Here is a 21,089-nt window from a genome sequence, read left to right as displayed (position 1 = left end):
AAAACAAAGCTTCATGTGAGTTTAGAAGATATTTAAGGACAAACCCTGTTTACACTGACCACTTAACACAAATTTAACACTAACCATTTTCAATCAGTGTAAAATTGTTATATTCTCACAAGTTCTAACTGGTAAACAGTTTCTCATGTAACACAGTCATGCTCCAACCTAAAAACCATGTGCAAGTAGTGGTTACACTATATAAATTATATTGTTTAATCATTTTTATTAGAGTACTAAATTCTACATTCTGATTTCAAACACTGAAGGTGACTATAATGCATAGTGCCATTTCACTTCATAACAGTTATTAATATTATACATTAGGTGATTGGTTACAAATATACCAATTTAAATAACATGGGAATGTAAAATCTACTTGAAGAAAACAAATGTGAACAAACACAGATGGAGATATTTCGAAGTGTGAAAATACTGTACATGGCCTCACATTCACAGTCCAGAAAGCATGACGAAATAAGAACAGGTAAGAGAAAGGAACAATTTCATATACCCAAACTACTGTACGTGTGACGCTTGGTTCCTCTGAGTTAACATCCCTTTATATTTTTCCCCTCCTTTTAAGTCACATCATAAGAAAGCTGTTTTAGATAAACAAGATAATTAGTGATTCCAAACTACAGAAAACAAAATTACATTTAGACATGTTCATTTTATATAGTAACTTTCCAGGCCTTACTGTATATCAGCAAATATATTCTATTGTGGTCAGTTGTAATAAAGTGCTTCAGGCTTAGACGGCTTCAACAATCAGTGTGCAGGCAAAGCCTTGCTCTTTAGTCTACAGCTCTAATGTGCTAGTGGAAATGCAGTCAGACCCATGCATACCTTAATTTCAGGACAAGAGCTTGCTTAGAGCTGTCTTAATTGCTGCATGAATTCAAGACAGTCTTTGGACCGTACATGCACTTGAGGCAGTGCACAAAGTAACAGGCTCTTTTGATAGCAAGAAAGGACCTAAACTCAGATAAAAGACAACATGGCAATACAGGAAAACACGTTAATGAAATGAGAATAATGTATTTTAATGGTTATGTCTTATACCAAATAATACATACAGAATATGGTAATATGGTATGACTTCCTTCTAATTTAAGTTCCAGATAGTTTCACAGGTGAATTAGAACAGCCTACGATTAATTATTAACTCATTATTCAGATTTGAAACATCAATATATCCATTTTACCACTAAAATGAGGAGTACTTATTGCTCTAATACATTCATTTAAAAACAAAACTTTACCCAAGACATGCTGTTTGCAGAAGAAAAGAATCATATTAGTTATTTTTACAATTTGCAATATACAGTATGCAAATGGTACACTGAAGATACATGAATTTAGATAGGACCTTTGGGATGAATATCACTATGTAAAAGTAAGGAATCAATTGTTTAATTTACAGGTTTTTTTAGGAGGGTAGTAATTACTTTATGAAATCCCCAAATGCACTTTTTAAAAACACAAATAAATCTGTGACAAATTTTTTGTGTCACTAGATGCCCTTGTGACAAAGCAAGATGCAAGAAAAAAAACCTTATTGCCAAATTATGCTTTTTTCTTGTTATTATTAGAAAAACACCCCATAAGTTTTAAACTTTAAATTCCATATAGTAAACAACCCAAACATTAAATGTATTGTTAGTATTCAGTCAACGCTTCATGTGTTAATTGTGTATTTAAAGTAGCATACACTTTTTAAAATTATATTAGTTAATAATCTCAAAGGGCAAACGTGTAGGCTTCAGCGTTTGCTATAAAAATTAAAATGTAAGGGTAACAACTATTAGATGAAAAACTATAATAGAACGTAGCCAAATAAAGATGATGTTTTCAATCCTAAGAAAAACAATGCCCTTTTCTTAAATTAGCAAACTAGTTTTCATGTTCAAGAACAAATACTTCACATACTGTAGCACTGAATATTCCCTTTGCAAAAAACCAGATAGTAACTGAAAGTTAATTCTTCTCGAATCTTATTCAGGATTATTCACATTGAACTATTTGCATTTTGTACATATTAAATACAGTATTGCTGAACATGTAAATTTAAAAAGATGTAAATCAGATGCAGTCTTCCCCAATGACTGTAGATGAGCTTTAAATGTAAATTCTGCTTAAGTGTAATGTTGTTTTAGGAGTGCTTCCTGTAAATCTTTAGTTTTACCCAATGTAAAACAGATAATTTTGTTGATACCTAACATGCACTGAGACCTTACAGACATGGTCATTCCCCTATAGTTAGTTATAGAACCCTAGTAAAACACTCCCTCATTAAAGTAAGTGTCAGCATGCCGGTGTTTAGGTTGTGTAAAAGTATTTAAGCGAGAATGAAGGTCTGGTGAAGGTGGTGGAAAAAGCTGATAACAAAAGAAAGCTAACAGTTTCTTGGTGCAGGAAAGTGAAACTCATTTCATTAAGGCAGTACTGAAAGACTGTAATGTGTCATAATGAAGTACAATGAAATGTGTTCTGTTGTTCAGGCTGAATGGACATGTGTAGAAATAGATGAAGACAGATGAATTAAGTTTTTACAACACAAATGTTGAATCTGCTCCAATGCATATCCAAACTTTATTACACTATTTTGTTTGCATTCAGTTCTTGAAGATGAAGAGTAATCCGTATTGCAAATGTGCAGTTCATCACTGAAAGACTGCTTATAATTCACTGCAAAATAATATTTGCAGCAACACTTTCATTTTTCAGTGACTCTTGCTTATTTCTGCTAAATTTTGCTGTTCCTCTTGCAACACAAGTGAAATTTGTGTTTTCACTTTATCTGACAATTCTGTATATTATTTCTTTGCTTGTGATCACTGCTGAAATAAAGCAGTCAGATATACTGTACTTAAACAGCATCTACAATTAACAAACATTTACTCATAAAAACAAATTGTGTTACCTTTAATAGGCTCATATACAAAAGGTGTTTAACTTGTCCACTGCTCAATATGAAGAATAATAACCGAGTAATCTGAAAATGATAATTACTGTGTGGATTTTCAAGAATGTAGGCAGATACTGTAACTACAGTGTCTTTCAAAAGTATTCAGTTTTCATATTGTGTTGCTTTATACAGTAGCTTGCAGTCACGACACTTTGAAGTAGCCATTAATATTTGTTATGCAGTATACATATTATACTCCACATTCAAAGCAAAATACTATAAGAAGTAAACAGATGATTAATGTGAAAGAAAAATGGAACAGTCAGCATCGTATACTGTAAGTATTCAAATCCTTTGCTGTGTCAAACCTAAAATAATTTTTAACAGGGGTATTAACACAAGCAGCCCATTTAACACAAGGCTCAGAGTCCAGGACCCTAACCTGAATAATTACATTATTTATTTTATTACATGTTCACGTTTGGATTCAAAAGATTAATTTTTTCTTAACTCAGCACAAATTCTGCTTAAAGAAAAAGAGCCTTTTGGCAATTAATATTAATTGCTGGCAAAAGAACAAAAGTGGGACAACAAAACCAAAAAAAATAAAATAAACTTGGTCAGAACTCTTATACACCCTATCCAGAATGCATCAAGGCTTTAAAGTATAATTTAATGTGTATTAGGATAAAATTCGAAAATGGAAATGCACAATCTTAAATGAATAAGTAGTCTTCAGCCCAGGTAGCATTATGAATATTTCATCTATAAAGCTTCAGGTATCAGGTATAATACAGTGACCCACAGTATTATCAATATAGGTAACAACGGTGCTGGGTTTTTAAGCACTGATCTTACATATGAGCCTACAAATACAAGGTTATCGCTGGTTTTTGATGTACACTTGTGATTGGCTGGAGCACACTCAGAAAGCAAATACATTAAATTAACAGGATATATCAAACTAACATGGGCAGCATGATGGTACAATGGTTAGCAAAGATGCATTGCAGCATTGGGTCCCTGGGTTCAATTCTTGGGGTGCTATTTGCATGGAGTTTGTGTGGTACAGCATCCCCGTGTCTGCATGAATTTCCTCTGGGTGCTCTGGTTTCCTCTCACAGTCTGAACACATACTGGTAGGTTAATTGAGTTTTGGGAAAATTGGCCCTGATGTGAGTATGTGACAAACACTGTGTGTTCATGTGTGCCCTGCAGTGGATTGCCTTGCACCTGTTGCTTATTGGGATAAGCTTCAGCTCCCCACAAACTTGTAATGGATAAATTAAGAAAATGGGTGGATAGATGGATGAATCAACCCAACATATAAATATAATAACAGTATAGTATCACTACAGTATCTTTCTAGACAACAACATTATAACATATGACCCAGTATGATTGCAGTGACAGGCACTTTAAACAGTGGTTTAGTATTGCACATTGCCCACTTAGTGAAAGCAGCAAAACATTCATGTGTCTGAAGACACAAAAGAAGCTTTCGACATACGTTGTGTATAAAATTATATCAAGTACAAGTGAATTCATCATTCATCATTCTTCACTAAAATAAACCAATGTTGACTGAAGCTTTGTTGTCAATTTTTCTTAGAAATCTAAATCATGACAATTATTTTTCAAAATTGGTTGGTAAAATGATTATTATTGATTATTACTATTGAGATTATGTTCCACTTTTTCATCTTACAATACTGCCCGTGGAAGTTAACGGAAGGCTATGAATTTAAGTGAAAGCATGGCTTTCTATCAGCCATTCTATTCATTGTTAATATTGTACTTCCTGTGGGAGTTCAGAACAGAGGTGCACAATCTCACTTTTTAGTATTGAAACAGCTTTCGTGTGGCATTTACTTTTTGCATTGGCTTTTATGCTGTTGTAACACGAAGACAAGTACAATCTTTTAAAAACCAGGTGTCAGCAGAAATTTCCTGAGAAAGGCTTTCTTTCTTAGGCTTTGAAAAACTGTTTTCTTGGCACTGAAGCCATGACCAGTACTTTAATGAGTGGGTCTGAAAAGCCTGCTGATGCTCCTTTGAATTTTACTGCTGGTCCTAATTCATTGCTTCTTTTTCTTTCTTTTAAAAACTTCGCTGTGTATGAATGAACTGATATTGCACATACAGTATATTTACAAAGGAGAACTACATTTTGAAAAGGGTGTCACTGTTAAAATTTTAATTTAGAGCCCACCTAGCATTTTGTCTTCTTTTGTGCTGTAGACATTTTAGAACGTTTCAGAAAGTTTAGAACTTCAAACAAAAATTGCTTCTCTTCACTGGAAATCAATATAAATTCATATAATTCTACAGTTTGACATAATTATAATTGTCAACAAAGGCAACAATGGTGACTGTTAATATAGAACTAGGTTTAGTTGTTTCACCCAAACAATTGCTGATAAATATGTTTTAATAAAATATTTTCAAACTTTAAACTACAGAAATCCTAAACAAACAACATAAATACAGATCTGTAAGTAAATAAAAAACATAGAAATATGTAACAAAAGGTACATGAGTGTACATTAAATCACATTTGAAACCACCTGCCAATCACTAATTAAAAACCTGGCACATTATGAGAGCTTTGTTCATCAGGGGCTTCCTGACTCAAGAGAAACCCAAATTCAAGTACTAAACATGCAATTGTGGATGGTAAGTGTCTTAAATTTGTGTTTTAATTAGGTCAATTGTTTATTATATTGAACAAAGCAGCGATCAACATAAGAGTGAAATTTCACTTGCCAGCCCTTTGGAATTGAAAACAATGAGGCAGGCACTTCGGAAGAAGAGAAAGATTATAGTATCTCATTGTTCCTTTAATCTCCACCCACCTCAGAAGTTATGAGATGGTTTGAAGACAAACGCGTCAGCACTTCAAGATAATAGTGCAGTAAAATGAACAAGGTACTGTAGGGAAAAAGTGCCAAATGGCAGAAATCCAAAATGAAACATTTTCTTAATAAAGTAACTAAATAACGAAACTTCAGAAGTACAATCATGGAGAGCACAGCATGGGGACATAACTGGCAGACTGTAGCCTTGAGTCCCTGCTGAATATACTGCTGTCGTATCCTTTTTTTCCCCGTTTTATTTTTTTGAAAAAACAACATACAATCCTCTTTCACTTAAACAAGTTAATAAACATAAGTATCTCATAAAGTCTGAACTACCCACAATACAGTATCCCAAAAGAAAACTGATGCAGTCTGTTTCTGACCCCAGATCCCCTAAACCCACTGCGACCCAAAAACCAGACTTCCCATCATCCTCTTAGGGCCTCTGTCCAGCAACAATCCACTCTCTCTATGGGGCAGGACAGGACACCTTTCCTGGGAAAGCACATGAAGTAGATCTTAATACTCAGGTGCTGCTGGGAGTTGCAGTTGTACCCTTAAGTGAGGTACATTACTCCAGTTGCTCCAGTCCAACCAGTTTTAGTACAACCAGCATTGCTGGGTGGGGTGATCTCGGCAATGGAAGAGTGTCCCATCCACAGGGTGTCACATACTGTACTGTTAATATGCTTAACACTCGCGAAACCAAGATGAACTCTAGTATGGACTTTACCTTTTTCTTTTTTTTAAGTACCATCAGCAGGCTTCAGCTTTTTTCCCCACTTATTTTACATTTGATTTCTTCTGAAATAGACCATGATCCCACTGTTCATGGAGTAGCTTGTAATATATCTGGATTGTGCAGCCCCTTTGTAATATAACTTTTTACAAGTAGAACAGATGTGAAACGTTGAATGAATGTTTATACTCTAATCTACGTACAGTATAGTATATGCCTGACAAATCACTATGACCATATATTGTATCTGCTGGTGAAATTAGGGAGATGTCTTTTACAGTTCTGTGGAATTCAAAGTGGACATTGTGTGGATAGGTTGAGAAAGATTGGACTGAGAGGCGCTGAGGAAAAAATGAATCTATCTCATCTGAAATTTCCTGAAGTAGATTACTTTTTTGGAGAGCAGTGAACGCAGACACAATTCTGGCTCGATATCCCGACATGAAATTTGACCTTCAGCAAAAAAGTTGCAAGATGTTTCTTCAGAGATACCAAAAACTATCTGACTGAAATGGCTTTGGCAGCCTTGTTGTTCTTGCATCTAAATAAGCGGTGGATGTACAGTAATTAGGTGCTATCCCTATTGGCACTTAGCTGGATCTTAAGACTTCCCTTGTAAAATTGAGTTACAGAAAGCTTCGAATTGTCAAAAAGGTTTCAATTTACCCTTTCATGTGTAAGCTGAGATAAAATAACCATTTACTACACAATTTACAGCTCCAGTAGGTCATCTCATTTTTTTAAAAAAGTCTGAATTAATTACAAATATTTATATGCTTATGATTAAGCACCTAAAGGATTGTAGCTCTCTGGGAAGCGTTGATTACAACAATTTGAGTAAGATGGACCAAATGACCTGCTCTGCTTTGCAAACTTCCTTATGCTCTTAGGTGATCTAATCAGGTAACACAAAGCAACATCTCTGACTTCAGGAGCAGCACGGCAATAGATTGTGAGTCACTGAAATGGCTGTTGTACTAAACACGTCTCATGTATCATATGCAGTTCTATTGTAGTCTATTGGGCTCTGATTTAGCAACCCTATGCGTTTTTATCATCATCTCAGAATTGTGGAAAGAAGCTTCCAGCATGACACAGAAACATGCTAAATGCTATTCAGATCTGCACTGGGGTGTTTCTGTGCACCTAGATGGTGATGTACAGTACAGTATTAAATTTGCACATTTTCCGTGCGTTGTAACACTTGATATTCATACTGTACCACATTGGTCAAATCTATGGCAAGGCTCAAGATTGGATGAGCTTTGGAACAGTGCGACAGGAGCAAATCTTAGTTATCTGTTACAGGCCTCTGGTATGCCAACCTCTCATCAGTGCAAAGAAGTGGTTCTGTCAGCAGTAGTGCAGGCAGCATCATTATTTGGGAACCATCCAATGGTAGAAGGCTATGTGCCCAAGCAAATCACAATTCACTCTATTTTTGGCACTGAGCATGACATGCATTATTCCAACAATCTACACAGGACTGTTAGAGGTTGTGTCAGATTGTAGAGCAGGAGCTGATTTATATGGACAAATATTTTCTTCATTTTTTTTAAAGACATTGCAGATCTTCCAATAAAATCCCATTTTTTCTTTTTTCAAATAAACTGTTTATTATTTCTTCCCTCTAAACATGAGGAATTATTGTTACTTATTATTATTATTCAATTACATTTTTCCATATTTGAAAAACCTTGTGAATGCATAGTACTTAATACAAAAGCAAAAATAATAAGATGCCTTAAATATTATATAAGGTGTTATGACTTGATTCTCAGGTGCACCTTATATGTTTTTGTTGTTTTTATCACTTAAAACTGGACTTGTGAGCTGAAAGCAATGGCAAACAGGGTATGTGATATTATCTTCAAACTTTTGTATAATAATAGTAATAATAATAATAATTGCTTACACTTATATAGCGCTTTTCTGGACACTCCACTCAAAGCGCTTTACAGGTCCAACAATGTGCAGCATCCACCTGGATGATGCGACGGCAGCCATAGTGCGCCAGAACACTCACCACACATCAGCTATCAGTGGGGAGGAGAGTTGTGTAATGAAGCCAATTCATAGATAGGAATTGTTATCTATGAATTATCTATGAAGGGCCAATGGAAAATTTGGCCAGGAAGCCTTGGATACACCCCTACTCTTTTCGAGAAACGCTCTGGGATTTTTAATGACCACAGAGAGTCAGGACCTCAGTTTTACGTCTCATCCGAAGGACGGCACTTGTTTTCCGTACAGTCGCTATACTGGGGCATTAGGACCCACATGGACCGCAGGGTGAGCACTCCCTACTGGCCCCACTGAATCCAAATTCAGGAAATATGCGCCTGAATCCAAATCAATAGGTGCATGTACCAATTGCATCATACACTGCAAATGGATTTTCCATTTCTTATAGGGTATAATATTGCAACATGGTTTCAGCAAGATTTTGCTAGACCAAACACCCTACATCCTGCGAAATGCTCTATCCAAAACTTATAACCACAAGAGATTCAAACAGGTTCCTGGTTATCCCTGACTAAAGACTGGTTTGGGAAACCATGGCAAATGATCTTAATCTGTATTGCCTTGATCTCCGGGACTTCTGCAAATTACATATTCCAGGCTAATCCACATACTGTACTACTTAAAAGCAATGACTGACTCAGTTTGAAATCAGGTGTGAATTTCCCATTTTTAAGAATATTTATATTAAGTGTAAGTATATGAAGGATTTGTTTTGTTATTTCCTGTGTGAGTGCCTCCCTTCCACAATGTGCTCTGTTATAAGAATCTAAATCAGGCAACTGAACCATTTCTGTGTAGTTATAACAATACAATTCCACCTTCATCTCCACCATCTGCCTATATTCTTGCAGTTTGGCCTAAAAATAGGATATCTGTCAATCTTAACACATTGGTATTTATTATTTTCCTCTCTCGGTATCACAGTTAGTGATACTTTCTTTTAGAATTTTTTTGCATCTTGCAGTCATGACAGCTGTAATTCAGCCTTAAAGCAGGATTGATAGATTGAGTTACCATATTTTTAGAGACTATGCATTTTATTCACAACATGCCATTTATTTACCAGAGAAGTTTTTGCAAGTTCTGCTTCTTGGCTGGCTGATTTAAAAAAAAATGTTGATATAATGTACTGTATGTGTACAACAAACTGAAGATACTACTAGAGATAACCCTCAGAGAATTTTTGGTAAAAGACAGCGATTCCTCTTCCCATAAAGGCACTCTCTCTTTGTAAACTAGTATGATAACTTACACTTGCCATGCGTCCTCCATAATAATCAACTGTTGGTTCAATGATACTTGTTTGCATGAGAAATACACTTTAAGAACAAACAGCCTAGCTCCAAAATCTCATGAAAAAATTAAAAACACGGAGAACAAAATTTTCTGTTTTGTATTTTATTTTGCTGTAGATAAACTGTCACTATGTACTGGGGTACAGAGCCCTCCATTTAGATATGGTTATTAATTGTTAAATCAGTGGCATAACAGATGTTACGTAAACACATACAATAAGTGTGCAGGAAGACAGGCAGACAGGATAGTGTTATGAGAAGTACTAAGGATTGTCATTTTTTCTCACCTATTTGCCTTGACGTGTGGATACGAGAGATAGTATTTTAAGCAGTCAGCATTATAACAGAGGTAAGAAAGGACCAAAGTCTATTTGTGTCCTATATACAATATACTCAGCCATGATGAGAAAGCTGCTTATTCCTGGTAAGGTTAACGGCAACCTGGATCCTATCCCAGAAGCTAGGAACGTAAGGAGACGCTACACCATAAAATGGATACCAATCTATTGCAGTGCACACACACACAAGGACAATTTAGAGAAGCCAGTTAACCAAGCTAGCACGTACTTGGAAGACAGGAGTAAACCAGAGCACCTGGACAATATTCACATAAAAAAGGACCACCCCCCAGTCTGGAATTGAACCCAATACTCAACAGCTGTTAGACAGCAGGATACTCTGCCTTCTTTCTACTGTGCCTCATTTATTCAGCATTATCAGCAATGAATGAGAATTTTGGAGTTTCCCTCGCTTTACCAAAAAATGTCAAAGTAAAGCGAGAAAAAAAAGTTTCTTTGTACGGGTAGAAGGGAAGGATAGACATGTTTCCTTGGAACAGTGTTTACAAAGCCAAGCTATGTTGAAAACACATTTAATCTGAAGGTTTTAAACTTAAGCATCTTTTCTTTGACTAAAAAATAGGTCAAAAGCTGCAGCAGAAATTTTTTTAAGTGTTTTCTTCAGTGGGTGTCTGCCAGTTCTTTCCTCTACGACAATCCCAATGAACAAGACTCTTGGGTAATTACACACTTTTTTAAATGGTTTACATCCTTTAACTTGCCTACTTTACCTACTTCACTATAATAGAATTTACTAACAAAAGAAATAACAATACTGAAATGATTAACACTTACGGGCTGTGAAATTCTACGCTAACAAATGTTTATTATGTCATTTTTTAGCAACAATTTATTTCAGTCCATCCCTTTTCCAACTGCTTTATCCAGTTTGAGCTCACAGGGGAGCTGGGGACTATCCTGGCAAGAAAGGGGCACAAGGTTGGATACACCCTGAATGGGATGCCAGTCCATCGCTGGGCAGGCACAGATATGTACACTCACATCAGGACCAATTTACCCAGAAGCCAACTAACCAATCAGTACAATACGTCTTTGGTTTGTGGGTGGAAACCCATACAAAAACACAAATATCATCTTGTTTGTGTTATCCAACAATGCTTTCACATCTTTGGCCCTTTTACCACTTTGGCTGTTTTTTAGTAACACGGTTTATTAATAAGCAATGTATGGTAGGCTTAGTGGGCCACTCTTTACGAGGAATGAGATTCCACTACAAATTGGTCTAAGGGGAAAATCACCACATTGCGGTTTTGATGTGGCTCATATAATCCAGCCTCAGGCTACTGTTAGCTAAAATAATTATATGGAGTCAAATAGAATCTCAGTTTCCAAACACTCATACCTTAAAATTTAGTTTCTAGTTCGCAAAAACATGAAAAGAACAATCATGAAGTATGATAATGCATACAGCAGATAGAAGTACATTATACAAGTATGTTTGTAATGTCATCAAAAGTTGCATTCGAATGATTTAAAGTAGTAATGCATTTCAGATCATTCTATATTTTAGTGAAAATAAAAAAAAACGTATCATTCTTTATTTATGCAAGTGTGCTTTAAGAGAAATATATATTTTGAATTTGGATATTGATTAGGGCCTAAATGTTTTTGTTAACATTTTGCTTTATTGATCATTCATTGACTGGTCATGATACACTCAAATAGCTTTGACTGCAGCAAATGCACTAAACCTCCTTATTAGCAAGAGATATTTGAATGCCAGACCTCATAACAATCAAGAAATAAAGACACAAACTGGAACCAGTAAGGCTTGCTTCTAAAGAGAACAATGCCTTTATACCTTCAGAATATTGGAGGCTATTGTAAGTCAGCATATTCACTCACTTAAAGACTGGGGTATTCATGGACAGCCATTTCTAACCTGGCAAGACATGACTGTCAAACACAGTCCATCAATGCTAGGCCATGATCTGGGAGACCATCATAACACCTCATCAAGAACACTGGGGACCTCCAAATATAATGATATGACCAGGAGTGTCAATTTACCACAAAACTCCACTCATAGCAATTGATGCAATCTGACTGCATGGCACTTCATTGATCATACTTGAGACCATACCTCCTGCTTTTCCTGTGGGTTTATTCTGAGATACCACATTCCAGTGTGACAACGTACTTCTTCGTGTAACAATATTTTTCAAGTGAGATGAGAATGTGGCAATTCTGTTGTGGTTGCCCTACTTGCCAGACTTGAGCCCCATTAAACATTTGCAGGACACGCTGGAAAAACATGTGGGGTGAAGGATTCAAAGATCAGTGAATACATGTGGCACATCTAGGTTCCTCAAGAGAAAAGAGACAGAATCCAACAAGACAGCACCCACAACGTGTTGGACAGCATACGGTGCACAAGTATACCTTGTTTGCTTCCAACAGTTCACATACTCAAGTAGCCTGTTACAGTACATTCACTTTAGATACCCTGTTGATCAGATGTCTTGATGACAAATATCATCATAAGTCATGTCTGCTCAATACAATGTACCCGCTACAAACAAGATTTTGTCACACTCCTTACAATAACTTTATGAACTTGTTGCAAAAACAAGTGAATTGCTTCTTTTGAGGCTCTGCATGTATGAAACGTACAGAACGAGCCACTCCAAGTCCTTGCTAGCTGTTGTCTGCTCAAAGTCAGTGACAATCTCAAAACTCATGAGCTGTGTAAAGCCTGAATTTAATCTGTGGACAAACTGGGGGCAAACTGTCTTTAAAATTACCTTATGGTGGTATAATGGTTTCCACTGTTATACCCAGAAAGAAACAATTAGAGTTTTCTTGCAAATCAAACTTTTTACACTCAAGGTTAAGAAAAAAACCCTTGATGATGAATATACCATATAGGTTTTCTAACATCCCAATGTCATTCTACCATACCCAATTTATTTTTTTTACCTTTGAGATGTCTATATATTAGGAGCTATTAACATAACTTCATTAAATAGAATAATCATTTATAAAAGGTGCTCATTTCATTTGCTCAAATGTTTTCCTGTACATTCCTCTTAGATCACTGCTAGCAGGACAACCACAGAGGTCAGAGCTAAAGATGACTGTGCACCTGAGCTTTAAAAACAATAAATCACTAAGGTAGAATTGGCTTTATATTGTAGGCATATTCTCTTTTTAAAAGAAAAAAAAAACTTGTATTTCGATTAATCAGCTTTTTGCTCAAAAGTGCATTTTTGTCTGTTTGTAAAGAAAAAAGAAAGAGAAATAGATTTAATGGCACTTAGCATCATGCTTTTTGAATTCCACTCTGTGCCTCCGGGCAGAGATTTTCTTCTTCACTCTTTTGTGTGATTGTGTAACCTCAGGGTTTCCATCAAAAATTTAAAAACATCTCTGCTCGCACAGGATCAGAAGTTGGGTATAAAAGTTGAATATTTCAAAGGCACCCAAAAAGAGAGCCTAGGAAAAAGCTCAAATAATATACATCAAGTAGTAAAATAGTGCTTCAATTCTTCGTTCTCAGATCACTGACAGAAAATAAATCCTTTAATAATATTGCAATTCAAATGATAAAATGATATCATTTGCAGGGGTAAAATAAAACATACATTTTAATGTTAGGTTCTTTAGTAAGGAGCTAATTACAGCTAATTCTGAAGCACTACTATAGATTCCATGCATACATTTTAACCAAAACAAATACAGAGATATACAATTTGAAAACTGGGATAATTGGGTGCTTTGTAACTACACAAGTGTATAATATCCACTGTTAAATAAAATTCGACAATGCTGTTCCCCACATAATCAGATCTTTGAATTAACCTGGAAATCAAACTTTAGTTATTATTACATAAAGCAAAACAGCAATACTTTCACTGAGGATGATAGTAATTTATCAAACCTTTGTGAAGGTTCTCAGTAATGAAGAGATGCCTTTTAACTCACCAGCCAGAGCCACAATTAATAATTGATGATTATCTATTTAAAATTTAAAGGGTAACACATTAACACCCTCAGCACCTGTGCTTTCACACAGTCCAGCTTCTATATGCTTCCTGTCTCATTTCTATCTACAGTATAATACAGTGGATCACATCCAGTGCCTTTCACTTGTGAATAGCCGGATGTTAAATCAAAGGAGAGGGCAGGAGGCTACAGCCCACACAGTGAAAGGGCACAACCTGGCTGCTACATATCACACCTCAGTTTTAATTGGTGGGAGCTCCAAAACAATAAATTCTTTAGCAGCGCTATTATGCAGCTGAGCACTCAAGACCAGCAAATAAAACCATATGTGCAAATGGAAGCTGACAGGAAATCCTCCGTGCACGACAAACAGGACCTGCTCTTCTCAGTAGCCTACGGTTGCTTGCTGCGAGATGAGTATAATTAAGCGGTCGGCATGCAGCTCCGATGGCAAAATCCCATTGTCTTGACAGGAGCTTAAGGTTGCCCTTTAGCTTGATCCACATTGTGAGGTAGGGTCTTTTCTTCCCCAGACCCAGTCAAATCAATCTGCGGTTTTAAAAGCCGGAATAAATCCAGCAACTTAGAGATCTGCAGATCTAAAGGCTGTCTGTCCCTTGTTTTTTTTCCCTGCCCAGCAGAGATTGGCTAGGAGCACTTTCTGTTATCTCCAGGGAAGCATAGGTTGGGGGAGGGGAGAAAAGGCCCACCAAATCATTCTTATCTATTCTGTGCACACCTAAAACAAATTGGATCTAGCCTGTGGGTGTCGTTTATTTAGCTCTCGTTAAGGAACGGTTCCTACTTGTTCTTCAGGGTCTTCGGGTTTTTTTTTGTAAGGCTTTTTAAAATGGGTCTTTTTAAAGGCCTTGTTCCCTTTGAGTCATTTGCACTTTTCAAAAGAGCACAAAAGAAAGTCTAAAGCTTATCTGTCGTACTAGTGCTTCTATGCAGCTGGTTTGTACTGCACTGACATATTATGACACCTGTTTATGGTAATGTCGTTTGCAAGACCTTTCTGTATATCGTGATAAGTTGCATTTTTTAAATTTTGAACTTAAACACTATCAGCTATAGCTGACAGGAACGTAATTCCGGTTCATCAAAGCTGGTGCCTTCTCCTTAGGCATGTCTATAAATTCTGTTTAATCATACAATAATGTTGTCCACTGTAATTAGCAAGTTATTAAAATCTGAACCCTAATCATTCGTTTATGGCAAATGAATAAACATTTGATGAAGGAACGTGTTCATGTAGTAAATAAGGTTTGAAAAGGGCTCAGCATATTTCTACTTACATTTCTATTTCTGGAAGTTAGCACTTATTTAGGTTTTACTAGCTTGTTAGGCTAAATTAGTTTTTTTGGATCAAACCCCCTTTTTCCAATTCAAAAGTAAGATACAGAATATATTTTATATCCTTCAGTTGCTGCTAATGCAACAGTTATGCTTCATGTACCTTGGAAGATTGTAGATTTTGAAATGGTACGTTTCCACTTACACTTAAGCTGCTGTCATTACTTGTAAATTAATTGCACTGCCATCCATAACTTAGTGTGCTATGAAAAAAAGTTTTGGGGAAAAATGCATTCAGTTACTTAAAATATTAAAATGTTTAATCATTAAAAATGAAAAAAAATATTTGAGGGGGAATAAGCTGAACTATTATATCACAGTATATCGATGGATATAGGAATTAAAGGCTAACCTCAAAATCCACATTTTAATTACACCTTTACCAACTTTATTGGATCAAATTTACTTCAGACAATATGTCATGATGTCAAAGACAAACCATCCTTGTTTTCAGGAACTAACAAAGAAAATAACACTACAGTTTAAAAATGAACTTGAATGTATTGTGCTTAAAGGCTATTTACATTTTATTAAGGTTTAAAAACTGAAATTACCACTGTTTGTGATCTACTTGGATTGAAGTCCCAGATTTTAATTGCAGTACCCTGCATGTCCAACAATGTTAGTGCTAATTTTATAATGAATACTTATTTACCAACTCTGCAGTCACCTATGGAGCTATTAAATTATACATGTATGTATTTTTAACTATTTTATTCACTTCAAAACTTTCTTTACACTTGCAAGGATGATTGTTAAAGTTAGAACAAATGCCACTGTCAAATCAATACTGTGTTTTTTAATAAACAATACTTCATGCTTTTGGACATGGAGAGTGTCAATATGCAGCATTTTTTAATGAATCCTGATGATAGTAGGATCTTAGAGTAATGACTGGGACCCTGAACCCATAAATCATGGGTTCAGATACCTTTTGCAGATACTGCTATTGTGACCTTAACTTTTACCTGAACACCTGAACAGTCCGCCTGCAATAATCTTGTGTCCCATCCAGAGAAGAGACATGTACTCTTAGTCTAGTTCACACAACAAAAAGCAGGATAATCTCTGGTCTGATGAGTCTCTAGGCACATGTACTGTATGAACTTATTACAGTACTCATTTTACTTAGGAGCGATAAAGAATACATTCCTTAAAAAATTCTGACTATACAGATCCAAAATGAAAAATCAACAAAACAGTGAAATACATCACAAAAATGCTGAAAGCCATCAGCGAATATGTCAAACGGATTTTTTTTAAAAGCCTTCACTACACTCCAGCAGGTTCCCAACAGTAAAAGCCAAGACCATCTCAGCTCGGGGCAGAAGTGACACTGGACAATCCTCTAGGGTTCTGCATTAGTGCGCTAAATTAAAGGGGGTATTAGATTAAATTGGCTCTCCGATTTCAGTGGTGTGAGTAAAATTCCGATTTGCATTTTCCACTACTGCTTACGATATAATTAGTTGAGGGTGATTCCCATGTGGAAACACTGACAGCCAAATCTGACTGCCTGCCAGTAGCTTATCACTTCTTCCAAGTCATGAGGTATATGTGTGTGTGTGTCTGAGAGGAAGCATCCAACGTCTGCTAGCCAGAAACGAATGTAATTCAAGGAACAGCACTGGGGTGCAGCAGGTGTGTGCAAGTCACTTCTCAGGCAATCTTTTAACCAGACTGGCTGATTTTGAAGTTTATCCATTAGTAGATCAGATAACATTATATAAATCTGACACCCTACTTAAGCAAAGTTACGCATGCTTTGCAATAGCTTTCACATTAAGCAACAAAAAATGAAATCACATCAATTGTCTGACATAATCTGACAACTGACAACTCTGACATACAATTTGGCTTAAATTATTATTTGCCTTACAGAAAATGTGGTGTGAATACACCGGGTTAATGTGAAGTTGAAATGCATCAAAATGCATTCTTTGTAAGGAGCAACTGAAAAAGGAAGTCATTGATGAAAAGATTTCTGAATTTTTATGTTCTATTGCAATACTGTCGCACTGTTATATAAAATTATGGATTACTAAACTCTTGGAGCTGCCTAAAGTTGGAATCATCTGTTTGCCATCATTCATCACTAAAAGCAACATAACTGAGTTCAATAACAAGAACATTCATTTTCAAGACATTTTTACAAAAGGTTTAAAGGGAAAATTTGCTCCTTCTAGTATGAATTCTGGCAAAAATTGTAAAAACTTAAAATACAAGTTGCCAAACTGTATTTTTACACTATGGGTAGATACACAAAATCGATGCCTAAATATGATCGATAATCATTTTAAAACAACTAATAAATTGAGAACAGGTAGTGTTAAAAACACAAAGTTTAAAGTGATGAAATGATAAAAACAAATATTTTAAAGGCTAACATTATAATTATATTGTTCTGGACTTCTTTTTCTCCTTACTGAGCCCTAGAGAGTAAACTAACCTCTTTGTGTGATTTAAATTCCAAATGTCATGTATAACTTGCTTTTAGTTTGTCTCATTTTTCTCTGATATACTGTATAAAGTACTATATATAAAATATGATAACTTATTGAGTGGTTTAGAGACCTAAATGGAACATCCTGTTCTCACTTTAGAGCCCTTTTATTTTCCATTTTCTTACTAATCTGATTAACAAACAGTTTACTTGTACAGCTAGTTGTACCTAGCTATAGTTTGTGCTGGAAAAAGAAGACAAGACTCTTCACAAAATAAACTATGTGCAGATAATACATGTGGTTTCTTTTTAAGTTTTTAAAATTTGGTTTAACCCACAAAATAGCCCCAGGAAATCCCTAGGGAATTTTGAACAAAATGAAATAAAGACCTATATAACCACTCTGTCCACTAAGCTACATTAGTGATCAACCAGATTTAATAAAGCAAATACCACTCCCTGAAATAAAGAAATTAGAGACACAAAATAAATATAACCATTAGATTTATAAATATACCCGTATCCCAGAATCTAAACCAGTTTAAGGCAATTTAACACAAGTGAATTAGGTAAAACCAGTCCAATAAAACTTTTCATCCAATAAAGGTCAATTCTACATTATCTGATGCCACTTTTCCATTACTGGTATTATTCCTTTGCTCCAGAGGTGTCTGAGCACCTGCCCTATGCTTCAAAGTACTGTACTAAACTGAGTCTGCCCTTTCCAAACTTACGTTTCAGAAAAACAAAAATGTATACTATCCTTGTAAATGCCAGAGTTATACTAATTATACTAAATATTTTGAGGTACAATGCAGAACCCCTGAGCAATTTCAGCTAAGAACTTAAAGAAAGTGTAAGGATAGAGAAATGTCCCATTATTTTTGTCCTTAGCAGAAAAAAAAATAGGATAAAAGGTACAGTGGTCAGAGCCAACACTGCTTAAAACATATGATACATAAATTAAAGGCTTAAACATATATAAAAAAAAACATTTGTGGTGATACTCCACTTCTTAAATTGAATTACAGACTTAATTGTAATTAAATTGTAATACAACAATGAAAATTATTGTTTTGCCTTCAGTGCACTACGAAACATCTGCAAACATGAGAAGGTAAAAAATATAAGAAGTACATATACTGTAGGATTTTGTCCTTTAAAAAGCCGATTTTTTGAGGAAGGAAATGAAGAAGGCCAGAAACAACAGAGCTTATTCTTATTAAAGTGGTATATTATACCATACATGCCTGATCAGCAGGCTTCAAAGTAGTGGGGGGAGTCCTTCTCCTACTTTGTTTCTATTTGTTAAATCCAGAACTTGAGCCAAGAAGATGTTTTTAAATTTCCATTTAAACTGAGGCAGCTTGAGAAGACAATTTGAATCCTGCACTGCATTTTTTTTTTCCTGTGGTGGTTGGGACTTGTTGTGGGGTATTGATTCGCCTCCCTGAGCCAGTTTACATAATTGGTTAAAATGACCAAGTGCAGAGAGGGATTGCTCGCTGCTGAAAACCATTTCCCAGCTCAGCTTGGATTTGAGCCAAGCCTGGGGTTGTTCGGATGTGTTCCAGCCCCAGCCTGACTGGCAGCAATTAGGGGTGTCTGAGCCAAGCTCAGCTTGTGCTCCACGCAAACACCCCTAATTACTGCCAATTAGGCTAGGCGGGTAGGCAGATTTGAGAAGCCAAGGATGTTCAGGCATGGGTGGGCATGGAAACAATTTTCAAGGGTTTTAACGTGACTATGTGAAAAGGTTAATGCTTTGGAGTACAGAGATAATAATAAGAGAGAGCTCGTCTCACCTCAAGCGACGTGCCTGGCTTTTTCTTCAACTCTTCACATTTCCTAAATTTGCAGATCTGGTGGCCGGTTTTGCGATTCCGACAACTGCTACAAACCCCGCAGTTGATTAGCCTCCTACAGGGTGCACAGACCCCACACCTTTTCCTTTTCTTCTTCGCAGGGTTTCCACTGGATGCCGAGGAATTATTCTGTGGGCAGTCTGCCAGATTGGCAATTTGAAACGCACTGTCTGTAACGGCTGCTGAGGCTGCGGGGGAGTGAAGGGCTGTCATGACGATGACCCCGGGAGGTAATGAGATGCCCCCTAAAGCCGGAATAGCGGAAAAAGTTCCAACGCGTTCTGGGAGATTCATTATCTCTGCTTCAGCAGCGCCGCATTTCAGCTTGTTCATGCATTCTCCTGCTAAAGGTCTGCAGTGTTCGGGGGATAAGGTAGTGAGGAAATTATTATTTGCCATTTGCAACGTCTCTGGCGGCACGCCAGGCTTCCCCGGCCTCTGGGAGTCATTTCTATGCATGCTGGTCCTATTAGAGTTTATTGCTGCTGATTTCCTTCCCCAGAGCATAGCGTTATCGCAGTTCCAAGGGGACACACCAATTCTGGCACTGGGAAAAATTGGCGTCGTTATACGAGCAATCTTCGCTGTCTGTGGAAATGCCCCATTCGTTTTATAAAAGTTTGCAAAAGATCTGTACCTTTCCATTTCGGCATTATAATCCAAAACGGGGTTTAATCCACTCTCTTGAAGATTATCCTTTTGTAATATAGAAGGCTCAGCGCTCTGTCCATTCTCAACACAAAGAGCATTGTTTATATTAGACATGGCCGCAATTATTTAGTGATGTGGTAAAAAAAAAGTCTAGAGCTGTATTCACCTTTCTCGAGCTGGAGCTGGTTACAAACAATATTTTACCATCTTCGCATGTCTTCTCTGGTACTAAAACAAGAAACAACAATTACTGATACAACTAGAAAACAATTCTTTTTATTGTAATCAATTTCCCCACAAAGTTATTTGAGATGATAAAGGCAAGACATTCAGCGCATCTGTTGACATTTCATTTATTTTTCCTGACTACATTTTTAATGAAGTGCATTTCAAATTCCCAAAGCTGATCCTTGTCTTTTGACAATTATGTGATAGCTATGACACGCTAACATATTAGTATAATAGGAAACAAACAGCGAGTTTAGAAAAACACAACTTATACCATGTCAGAATTTAAGGGAGTACAGAGAGACTGTTTTTTTTTTTATTTCAAAGCAGTCTGGAGTTACAGAGACAAAATATGGGAACAAATTCTTGTCATAAATTAAGGTGTTTCATTTCCATTCTGGGTCAGTTAGCAAT

The 21,089-nt window shown here is 36.2% G+C and overlaps 1 protein-coding gene across 2 annotated transcripts in view; it reads right to left on the bottom strand.

Moving 5' to 3' along the window:
* Nucleotides 1-21,089, bottom strand: part of cxxc4 (CXXC finger 4) — a 40,204-nt gene that overhangs the window by 17,156 nt on the left and 1,959 nt on the right. For both annotated transcript variants that reach the window (XM_088625252.1, XM_088625241.1), the window contains exon 3: nt 19,737-20,675. In XM_088625252.1, coding sequence (XP_088481378.1) covers nt 19,737-20,561 — 825 coding nt within the window. In that variant the 5' untranslated portion in view covers nt 20,562-20,675. The remainder of the gene's footprint in view (nt 1-19,736; nt 20,676-21,089) is intronic.

This window comes from Lepisosteus platostomus, chromosome 1, assembly GCF_059453375.1.
Source record: "Lepisosteus platostomus isolate fLepPlt1 chromosome 1, fLepPlt1.hap1, whole genome shotgun sequence".
In the NCBI taxonomy this organism is placed as follows: domain Eukaryota; kingdom Metazoa; phylum Chordata; class Actinopteri; order Semionotiformes; family Lepisosteidae; genus Lepisosteus; species Lepisosteus platostomus.
The sequence above is the reverse complement of the archived record's forward strand: the minus strand, read 5'-3'. Positions and strand labels throughout refer to the sequence as shown.